Here is a 12,096-nt window from a genome sequence, read left to right on the forward strand (position 1 = left end):
ACCCCCCTTATCTCCCCCTCTCTGCCACGTCATCTGAGCATACTGGAAGTCTCCCTCCAAAATCCTCTTATGACTTTTCCTTTGTCTTTGTACAGTTTGGGGTGATAATTCTGGCATTATGTGGTCTCGGTCGTCTGAGAGAAATGCTACTTGCTTTACAGTCACGGTCAATGTCAAGCTTCTAGAGAAAATTCCTTATTAGATTCCTCCGGACATAAACGTGATGTTTAAGGATTCACCCGTGACTGCAAATTTTAGATCTCTCAGAATAACGCCTTGTGACCCTTGTATGATTAATTGTGATTCACACTTGTTAGTTAATCACTATTAATCCTCATTCACACATTCACACTTCTCTCTTACTTACTTCGCTCGTGCACAGCGCTTACATTCACTCATCTTTATGTCAGTAACAACTCGGCATAAGGCTTCATTGCTTTCAGTGAGAAACTTAAATCGTGGTGAGCAATTTAAACTCCCTTATGTGAGAACCTTATCTACACAACGCCAACCAATATTTAATCAAACTCCTTGCTTATGTGAGAAACTTGTCTCGTCCATAAGCTTACAATATTTCCTCAGTAATATGAAACTGGGTATAAGAGCCTAAAATATTTCCTCAGTAATATTAAACTGGGTATTTCCTCAGTAAAACCTAACTGCGCATAAAAGCATACAAGATTTTTCCAGTAAATATCAAACTAAATGCATAAAACGTTTTATGGCTAACTCTTTCACACACAAAGTTTTGTCTGACCTTCTTCGTCGCCTGTGTTCTCCTGCTGCTTCGAAACGACGCGCTCTCCTCGCGGAGAATGAGGTGCGATGGGCGACCACGGGAAAAGTGAACTTCCTTTCTGCTGTGCACAGACTTCACCGATTCACCCGTCAATCTCCGCGAAGGGGCTGCTTGTCGTCCGGCTCGATAGGACCAGAAAATGTCCTGGGATGGAGACATACACCAGATGCTATTCCTTAACACATAGAGAACACAATTCAACCTAGAATATGAAACGACACAGAAATATCAGACATTTGTATGGCAAGCTTGGGAGAAAACGCGGGGACTGATCACGCAAGCTGTGGTAAGCAGCCTGCGTGATCCTCCTGCGTCTCACCCCGTTTTTTCCCATGCCGGTTGGTTTTATTAGATATTCTGGAATAGGCGGGTCACATTTCTCATTGGTCAGCCTCACATCAAGGCACTTGGTATTTTTCCGTAGAGATAAAGCCTGCAAGGGGGGTGCAACTCCCCCCCTGGGGCAACATTCTTTGGCCCGTCTTTATGATACCTTCACAAACAAATGCAGTTTGTCACGCACCCGTTTTTCTCTTAGACTAATGATGCAGATAAAATATCACTATTATGCAGATAAAATACATCACAGAAATATACTCATATATTCACATTTTATCACACATATGCACAGCTAAACTATTTTTTTTTAGCTTAGATTTGAACATTGTCAGACTAGAGGCCTGTCTCACATCTTCTCTGTTCCAGATTTTAGCTGCATAAAACTGAAACGCAGATTCCCCATGTTTAGTCCTGACTCTGGCACCAGCAGGAGGCCGGTCCATGTTTAATCCTGACTCTGGCACCAGCAGGAGGCCGGTCCATGTTTAGTCCTGACTCTGGCACCAGCAGGAGGCCGGTCCATGTTTAGTCCTGACTCTGGCACCAGCAGGAGGCCAGTCCATGTTTAGTCCTGACTCTGGCACCAGCAGGAGGCCGGTCCATGTTTAGTCCTGACTCTGGCACCTGCAGGAGGCCGGTCCATGTTTAGTCCTGACTCTGGCACCAGCAGGAGGCCGGTCCATGTTTAGTCCTGACTCTGGCACCAGCAGGAGGCCGGTCCATGTTTAGTCCTGACTCTGGCACCAGCAGGAGGCCGGTCCATGTTTAGTCCTGATTCTAGCACCAGCAGGAGGCCGGTCCCTGAGGTCCTCAGAGTCAGAGATGGTTCATATGGCACTAAGATGTCTGATATGTACTTTGGTGCTAGGCCATGGAGAAACTTGTATACAAGCAGAGCTGCTTTAAAGTCTTTTAAAGTATTTTAAACATGGTTATATTGGTAGGTGAAACTTTTTTACTGGTGCACTCATGCTTGTCTTTTTTCTGGAGTACTTTATTCAGAGATTGTGTTTTTCATCAGATACTACAAAGGCTGTAACTTGAGCTAAAACCTCTAACCAGTTTGTACCAAATCAAATGAGTTTTGTCCTCCCTGAAGCTCAATGGCTCCTTTGCAGGATTGTCTCTGCAGGATCCAACACATCTGGATTACTGAGGGTTGGTTATGTTTTTATATATGAAGTGTGTGCTATGAGAATATCTGAGGCACAGGCCTCTGTAGCAGCTGTGAGTCACACACAACACTATTGTGTAAACTCAAACATACCTGTACCTGACATGGTCTAGTGAGATTGCAGTCTGGTTACACCCTTATTATGACTCCCCTGTGATGGTCTTATGTCACCCACCTGCTCCTGTGGCTCCTGTGGCTGGGCTGAGGTGCACCCTGGGGGGCCAGAAGGTCACAGTCTTATACTGATGAGTCGACAGCACAGACGAACTGCTGCTGAAGCACTATATGTGAGTTAAGCACTTATGCTGATGGCACATCGGGCCTTGATTGCTTACAGTGTGACCCTCACGCATCTATTTATCGATCACTTTAACAAATACTCCCCTGTTATGGAAGTGAGCCTTGGCCTTGTTGAGCCAAGGAAGTGCTGTTTCTGCATTAACTGAACAGCTGTGTTAAAATGTGATTTGTGGTTTATTTTACAGCTTCTTGAGCAAAACATTAACACATTTCACTATTGACCTGCATTTACTACTGTATATTGGATGTTTTGTGTACTTGTGTTGTATTCATTTATTCAGTGTTTCAGATATGTATAGGGCTCTGACAAACTAGTGTCATACTAATTACACTATCCCGCTCCTCATTGCCTACAAAGCTCTTCACAGTCAGCCCCCCCTCACTGACCTCCTGCAGCGCCGCCTCCCCCCGCCGCCTCCCCCCGCCGCCTCCATTCACTACACTCAAACCTCCTCACTCTCATTGTCAAAACTAAGCACTGGACCTTGGGGGGCCTTTGCCTTCGCTGCCCCCACTCTCTAAAACTCACTCCTCCAAATCAGCAACTCAGACTTATTATTCCATCCATCCATCTTCTGCCGCTTTATCCGGGGCCGGGTCGCGGGGGCAGCAGTCTGAGCAGGGACTCCCAGACTTCCTTCTCCCCAGACACTTCCTCTAACTCCTCCGGGGGGATCCTGAGGCGTTCCCAGGCCAGCCGAGAGACAGTGTGTCCTGGGTCTTCCCCGGGGCCTCTTCCCGGTGGGACATGCCTGAAACACCTCCCCAGGAAGGCGCCCAGGAGGCATCCGGAACAGATGCCCGAGCCACCTCAGCTGGCTCCTCTCGATGTGGAGGAGCAGCGGCTCTACTCCGAGCTCCCCCCGTGTGGCCGAGCTCCTCACCCTATCTCTAAGGGAGCGCCCAGCCACACGGCGGAGGAAACTCATTTCGACCGCTTGTATCCGCGATCTTGTTCTTTCGGTCACTACCCAAAGCTCATGACCATAGGTGAGGGTAGGAACGTAGACCGACCGGTAAATCGAGAGCTTTGCCTTTCAGCTCAGCTCCCTCTTCACCACAACGGTCCGATGCAGCGACTGCATCACTGCGGCCGCTGCACCGATCCGCCTGTCAATCTCACGCTCCATCCTTCCCTCACTCGTGAACAAGACCCCGAGATACTTGAACTCCTCCACTTGGGGCAAGGACACCCCACCCACCTGGAGAGGGCAAGCCACCTTTTTCCGGTCGAGAACCATGGCCTCGGATTTGGAGGTGCTGATTCTCATCCCAGCCGCTTCACACTCGGCTGCAAAGACTTCAAGACTTATTATTATTACACCATAATAGTTTTGACTATTCGGTAGCTTTTACTGTGTCCTGTATTGAGTGAAACATCTGTGGACTTTTCCTGTAAATCTGTTAGTATTTAATGCTCACTGGTTCATTCAGTTTACAGTTTGCAGTTTACCAACAAAAGCAACACTTGCTGGCCTCACTGGGGTGTCGGGAGTGTAGCCAGCCCCTCTATCCTCAGATGACTGCAGACTGGTGCTGATGTGATGGATTGGACTGGTGTGCCAGCATTACCTCAGCTCCCCTGCTTTCCAAGCCCATTCTGACTAAAAGGGAGCTTTATTAAGCCCCATATTGACTCGGCTGTTTCTCTCAAGTGTGCCGTTTCAGTTTTGAATTCCCATAAAATTTTGATTAGCTTTTATCATTTTTATTAGCACTTGTACTTTACTCATTACCACCACAGTGTTGGGCTACATAGAGTGAAGCCCACACAGAGTAGAAAAGTCCTGTTTTATTAAAAATTCAAAAACTAAAATAACGATATGTGTATGTAACGACTCACTTGTGTAACATACATACTACTTAAAACAAAGTAATTGAGTGTGATGTGTGTCAGACCCAGAGCTCTGATTAGCTGCCATTTTCTGATTCTTTGTTTCTCTTCCGCAGAAAGAAATCCAGGCCATGAGCCAGTGCCACCATCCCAACATCGTGTCTTATTACACCTCGTTTGTGGTCAAGGATGAGCTGTGGCTGGTCATGAAGCTGCTCAGCGGGGGTAAGCTCACAGATCATTTCATTTCCAGTGCGTAAAAGGAAGATTTGTAGTATTGGTGGCGGTAATAAGGGCCAGTGTAGCGAGCGGGGCTACTTGAGTCTCTGATTGTGGGGAACGTGACAGCCCTGATCCCATTGTGCGACTGCAGCTCTTTCCGGGTTCAACTCACTCAGAGCAGAAGTTAATAACAGGCTGAGGTAATAACAGGCCACACTCGTAGCATCCGCATGGCACCGCTCCAATTAAGCAGTGAGTAGAGCACGACGAGGCCACCACTACTACATCACACTCATTTGGCCTGGAAAACATTCCCTGTCATGGACTCTATACTATCATAATTAAAAAGCTATATTTTTTTACTTGATTGGGCAATATGACAAATCACAATTTTCTATTGCATGTTTGTCTCATTAAATACAGACATAAGTGAGCTACAACATGAATTGCCTGAACATAAACAAGACAGACTTTTAATAATTGCCATTTAACATAAAAATAGTTTGTTATTTTTCTCCAAAGTCCGAACTCTGCTCCAAAACACATGATTTTACGAACAGGCTTTGGTCCGTTCGATTTAAAAAAGTCTGATCGTTGTACCTTTTATATTTTGTGTCTGTATCTGATTGTAATTCGACTCGAACAATGAATTCTAACAGATATGTAGACAAATCCCCTTTCTTTCTCCTCCATTAAACAAACACAAACGCACTTCCTCGCCCCTCCCTCCTCAGCTGCAGTGTTTCTTGTGTACACATCGGCCCGGTTGTGAATAGTGCCCAGGTGCCACGCTTTCTGAAACCCGCCCCGGCCCTTGAGCTGGTCGCCAGGCGCCCTGCAGCTGTGCCCTAGACTCTGTGCCCGCCACGCCACGCCCGCCACGCCGCAGCAGACGGCCAGTTTCACAGCAGGAACACGCCGCGCTTCAAGTGAGCGCTCTCATGCCCCTCATGCCTGTTAAACCAAGGCCTCTGATGCTGCATTTTATTGTGTCAGTAATTAAATGACGGCCCCGGCGATGCTTGCCATGGAGACGGAGCTCGGATAAGTCCGGCTTTATAGACCATCACTCCACAGGGCACAGCATACCAGCCGCAGGAAGGCCATTCTGCCCGTCTGCCGAGCTGATGGAGCGGAAGACGCCCTGCGACCTTTTCTGTGTGTGCTTTTGGTTTGAAGAACAACTGACAACTCTCTGTTTGTCAGACACAACCCAAGCTAACAGAAAAATACAATGAATACTGAACTAATATATTACTACTATATTACAAAACTGTCCCTGATTCTTTTCTTTATTAAAAATGTACCCAGATTATAATCAATACTTAATATAAAATCAAAACTTGATATTTATGAGTATTGTCGGTGTGGTCCCTCATTCGTCCAGGAGTGTTCCATTGTAACCAGATGACCATTGAGTCCAGATGACTACAACTGAACCTTTTTCTACAATACATTTATGAGTATTTAAACAAAAAAATTCAATGGCACAAATTTGACATTCTTTGGATGGTTTTAAAATGTTCTTGGGCAGAACAAAAATTAGGCTAAAAGGTGTTATATTACTATCTTTATCATCATTGAAAATAGTATTGCATATTAGGGCATATAAGAAAAAAATGTGTCTCAATATTGATGAATCTGGCAGTTGTGACGTTTACTCACACATTTCTACCACCAAGGTCTGAACTTTTACTAGCAGAGGATTAGATTATCTGTAGACCTTGATTTAAAACCCTTGATCTGGATAAAAATGAATATAATGAATATATTGCCCTGGTCTATTGAGTATAGCCTTTTCCTTAACCTCATACTGTAAATATACTATACCCAGTAAGAACGGCCTGTGCATTGTACTAATCACACGTCACTGGGGCTATATTTGCGAAACAAAAACTGTGGCTACTTTTCCATTTGCAAATTGTGAGAATGAGAGGATATGAGGAAATGGACAAAGTGTTGCTTTGCACGTCAGCTCAAAGCCAAACCTGCACAGCTGTAGGTAAACTGTCGACACAAGATATTCAGGAAATTCCTGTTCTGGTTGTAGCCTTTGATTCAACACCTGTTTGGAGCAGGGAATTATCTGTGAATGAGTGAGTTCACACTGAATGAAGAATACAGACAAAATCAATCTGTTTAATGATGTCAAACTTGTCAAAAATGTCAAACTAGCTGTTATAAACCATTCTGACCAGTGAAAATAATTGCACAATACAGTATAAATACATCAGTAAAGAGGTTTTACTACAGTCTTGCCGCACCACATCCTCCTAAACCCCGCCCCTTCTCCTTGGCTTTATCCACTGGCCTTTCGCACAGTTGGCATTTGCTTTCACGTTCCCCCTCTTTCTCGGCTCGCTCTTCTCCTCCGCCGCGCCGCAAAACTGAAAGATTACCAAGGTGCTCAAGGGTGTTTGAAGGATGAAATGGAGTTAGCTAAAGTTATTCTAAAGGGCTGACTTTTAGGCCATCAAAGTTTTTGCCAAAATCCTCTGAGATTCGGGTTAATCCTGCGTGAAAAGCAAATGATGACCAGACCTTTTCCCACTTTTTTCACGCTTTGCTTCCCGTGCATTTGTTAAAACTCGGTATATGTTTGTGATTCATATAAACTCCTCCAGGGCTTTGGTTGAACTGGCCCGACAGCTGTCATTTATCTTGGTGCACGCACTCTGCCCCAATGCAAATCTAATATGATCTAATATTGAAGCAGCTGGCGTTTACTATTTACCAGGGCTGCATGAAGTATGAAAATGATGCAATATTCACTGTGTGTCGAGTAATCCAATATTTAGACGTCATTTTTGAAACTCTTAAGTTCAAGGATTGAATTTACGTGTGAAAACTGTGTCGAAATATAAAGACATGTGATATTATATTTAAGTAATTCTAGCACTATTATTATCTATTACCTAGCAACCATACTGTAACAAGGGCCAAAGCTCGTCAAATTTGCAAAGTAGTTCTTTTTTTTGGTAAACATTCATGAAAACACCTTTATTTAGTTCAGTTAACGTTAAAATGGTCAACAAAAATGTATTTATGTTGCGTAAACTGTCCCTGCATGTTTTAGATGGAATTCTGTGTAGCATTTTCAAGAGCTTCCTTCATAACTCGGTCCTACTTACTGTATTTTTTCACATTTGTTTTGAACTTTTCTTCACAATTTGTCGCTCAACTGATGTAAAACTAGTATAAATACTCATGACAGGACAGATATTATCCCCATAACAAAGTAATAATGACAAAAACATGAAAACCAGGCAAATGCTCTTTAACAGAGACTAAACCAACATCAAAACAAGCTGAATTGGGACTAAATAAAGCTGAAATAAGGACTAACAAATTCAATAAGACTGAAGAAATCCGTCAGATAAATGCAATATACACTGTTCAGTTTCATGTGACAATATACCAGTGTATTTAGTACTTTTGCCATTAGATTTGGCTGAAGATGGATCAAACGTATGTCTTTGTAATATGGATGGGATACATGCATTTCCTCTAAATTGTTCCCTTGATCATATTAAAGTGGGAAAGACTCTCTTTACTGATTACCTTCAGAGCAGAGACCAGGCCGAGCTTCTTCTTTAGTCGCCGTTCTTCTCGTGTCCTCATTTCCCGGTTCATTAGGGCTACATCTCCTCGTCTCCTCAGTGTCACCTGTCACTGCACGTCTTTCCCCCGAGTCGCCCACACAAACAGCCAACTAGCAACAGAGAAAAGGAGAAAAATAACCAAGCGTTTTGTGTTTTTTCCCCCTCAATGAGCTTCACATCATGCACGCCTCACGATCTTAACCACATTCCCACATTTCTTTGAGTCTGTGGTCCTGGATTTATTCTTGATTCAGTTCATCTGTCTTCTCTTTCTACTTTCTGCAATATTAATCAGTGGGTAGAAAAGCCAAATGTACTGAAGCAAGACAAAATATTATCAAGTTGAAGTACTTTTGATTCTCATAATTTTACATTTAGCCAGGACAAAAAACCACTGGTCGCTTAAGTCCCGTGAGGCAAAAATTGTCATTGTTATAAATGATCGTGAATCATGAAATCTCATCTCGTCTCCGTCTCATGGACCCAGTTTCGTCTTGTCTTGTGGGAAATGAGTCGTCGTGCCAACCCGGGAACCAAATAATAGAGCTATCGCTGTGCAGTATATTGTCACACGCTCTTGTATCGTATTTCGCAACGCTTTAATCTTGTTTATAGTAAAGCTGTTAGAGCGATATGAATTCTGCAGGAGGAGAAAGTACAGCTGACTACTGGATCTACCAAACACTGGGAAATTTAGTAACATTCAGTTTTATTTTACATGTACATATATCGTGTAGCGCAATCTCTTGGGGTTCTCCTCCTCTCTCTTTTTCTCTCTCTCTCTCTGCTTTTTTAGCCTAAAACACAACAACAACAACAACAACAACAGCTATATATTGAAATCGCAACACATATTGTATCGGGCCTTGTGTATCGTTTTTTTTATTTTTATGTATTTATTTATTTAATATGGACATAGCATTGGACGAACCAGATGCAATGTTTTAAGTGTTATAGCAAAATAAGCTAATTTTCAACACCTGTCCTTTTAGAATTGAAGCAATACAAAATGTACAGATTATATACAATACATTTCATTTTATACATCACCATGTGCACAGTTCTGTCCTGACAGTATTGTATCGTGAAAAGCCCATCACCTCAACTCTACCAGCCAAATTACAAAAGTTTAAAAGTTATTGTCCAATATAGAGTAACTTCTGACATGTAATATCTGATTTATGATTTATCTATTATTAATGATGCTCGTTTTATGGACAAAACATTAAATTACAAACTTAAACAACAACATAGAAATAGTCTTTAAGTAGAAGTGAAAGAATTGCGCCGTAAAACCGCTCTTTAGCAATAGCATTTATTCTAGCAACTGATTACCTCCTTCTTTCTGATAAACGATATAATCTCAGGTGAATAATTATGGTAAGTATTTCATTATGGACTTTGTTGGAGGATAATGGAAAGGCCACTTCCAGCCTTTGTCTCAAACGCCGCTCGGATCTGTGAGTCTCGGGGCTTTTCTGAGCAGAGAGACAGCAGAACACGGCTCGTCTGGCAACTGCCTCTTCATCTTGATCCTCAGTCACCGACGGCGCCCAATTTTCTTCCTCACAGACTGCAAATACTTCATTTCCTGTCATTTTTACAGACTCTTTCTTGTTTCAAAAGTCAAACAACCTGCCTGGCCGTCCATTCAAAGTGTCGGTTTATTCAGCAGGAGACAAAACTCTGGGTTACCTCACTTTTGGCACGCAGTCGTCTTCTTTCCCACATTACCGTTCGATTTGAAAAAAAGAGAGAGAGATAAAACAGGCTGTTACCTCACACTTTTTTCAGCTTTACATCATTCAGAAAAGCAATTCAAGGGCCCGTACTTTTCTCTCTCTGTCTTTTAAGTTGCAGTCTCATCCATTAAAATGCCTTTTAAAGTACATTGTATGGAGCAAATGGCTTTTTCCTGAACCAGAAGGAAATAAAGGTCAGACACAGGCTCTTTAACGATTATTCATCCCATGCTGACCTTTTGTTTTGCTGTGGTCCAATTAAAGGCCAGTTGTAAGATTGATTTTTAAATGATTATTCTCGTCAAGACTGGATTGTTCTTGGTTGCCATGTGTTTTGTGCAATCCGATTACTCCAAACTGTAAAGATTGAAACACAAACGGCCCCTCTCAATATCTGCCAATCCAGCAGGAAGTAGTTGTTTTCATAAATAAGATTCACTTTGGAGACGCAAACGATCCGACGTAGCCCGAGGCGGCTTTCTCAGAGACGCAGGAACTTGTTTACCAGTTGGGAAATAAAAATACAATGGTTCAGAGCCAAACCTAGATTTCTTTTGATGGAGGTAGACAATTAAGTTGAAATAAAAGCAACATGTGTGCTTTTGTTGTTTTTAAAAGGCGCTGTTGTGCTTTCAGGTTCAGTGCTGGACGTGATCAAGCACATCATCTCACGAGGGGAGCACAAGACCGGAGTCCTGGATGAGTCCAGCATAGCCACGGTGCTGAAAGATGTTCTAGAGGGCTTAGAATACCTGCACAAGAACGGACAGATCCACAGGTAACCGTGCTAAAGGACACTTTCCAAAGCGTATCCAGTTTGGGGACAAGTGGAGGAACATTTCACCGTGAAACGCAACAAACGTGAAGTGAATAGAACAAGTTAGACTACTAATTTCACAAAATTGTTTGCAGAACTCATAATGTTATTGAATAGTTTGACAGTTTTGCTTTCGTTTGTACTAGTTTAACTTCCTGTTTGGACATGCGCAGCAAATATGACATAAGTAGTTAGATTTAGTTAGTAGTTTTAGACCACAGCACTAGCCTACTTCCTGTTATTATTAAAATACAAAAAATAATCAATCAAAAATCTCAACCCTCTGATAAATATTGACAACAGGCACCATCCCACCGACCGAAGTAATACTTACAGAAACATGAAAACCGCTAAACACAACTGGTTTGAGCTTAGATTTGAACATTGTCAGAGTAGAACCTGTCTCACATCTTCAGGAAGAATGTTCCAGATTTTAACTGCATAAAACTGAAACGCAGATTCCCCATGTTTAGTCCTGACTCTGGCACCAGCAGGAGGCCGGTCCATGTTTAATCCTGACTCTGGCACCAGCAGGAGGCCGGTCCATGTTTAGTCCTGACTCTGGCACCAGCAGGAGGCCGGTCCATGTTTAGTCCTGACTCTGGCACCAGCAGGAGGCCGGTCCATGTTTAGTCCTGACTCTGGCACCAGCAGGAGGCCGGTCCATGTTTAGTCCTGACTCTGGCACCAGCAGGAGGCCGGTCCATGTTTAGTCCAGACTCTGGCACCAGCAGGAGGCCGGTCCATGTTTAGTCCTGACTCTGGCACCAGCAGGAGGCCGGTCCATGTTTAGTCCTGACTCTGGGCACCAGCAGGAGGCCGGTCCATGTTTAGTCCTGACTCTGGCACCAACAGGAGGCCGGTCCATGTTTAGTCCTGACTCTGGCACCAGCAGGAGGCCGATCCATGTTTAGTCCTGACTCTGGCACCAGCAGGAGGCCGGTCCATGTTTAGTCCTGACTCTGGCACCAGCAGGAGGCCGGTCCATGTTTAGTCCTGACTTTGGCACCAGCAGGAGGCCGGTCCATGTTTAGTCTATTCTTCTTCTGTCTTGCGGCTCTTGTCTTGTCTTGGATTCCGAGAGTTCATTTGTAAATCTTGTTTGATGGTTTGTGTTCTGCACTTGGGGCAATGTAAAGGTCACGATCTATAGATCTTTGGTGCTGCACGACTGAACAAGGCTGCAGGTGATGTTCATGTTTTCACAGCTCCTACAACCAAACTGCACATTTAGACACATTTACACACATTTAGACACATTTACACA

The 12,096-nt window shown here is 43.6% G+C and overlaps 1 protein-coding gene across 2 annotated transcripts in view; it reads left to right on the forward strand.

Moving 5' to 3' along the window:
• oxsr1b (oxidative stress responsive kinase 1b) overlaps window positions 1-12,096 on the forward strand; it is a 34,596-nt gene that overhangs the window by 14,020 nt on the left and 8,480 nt on the right. For both annotated transcript variants that reach the window (XM_072450908.1, XM_072450909.1), the window contains exons 3-4: window positions 4,563-4,671; window positions 10,649-10,790. In XM_072450908.1, the coding sequence (XP_072307009.1) occupies window positions 4,563-4,671; window positions 10,649-10,790 (251 nt within the window). The remainder of the gene's footprint in view (window positions 1-4,562; window positions 4,672-10,648; window positions 10,791-12,096) is intronic.

Source organism: Eucyclogobius newberryi, unplaced genomic scaffold, assembly GCF_026437365.1.
Source record: "Eucyclogobius newberryi isolate DKJ021-1_F unplaced genomic scaffold, fEucNew1.0.hap1 SCAF_18, whole genome shotgun sequence".
Lineage (NCBI taxonomy): Eukaryota > Metazoa > Chordata > Actinopteri > Gobiiformes > Gobiidae > Eucyclogobius > Eucyclogobius newberryi.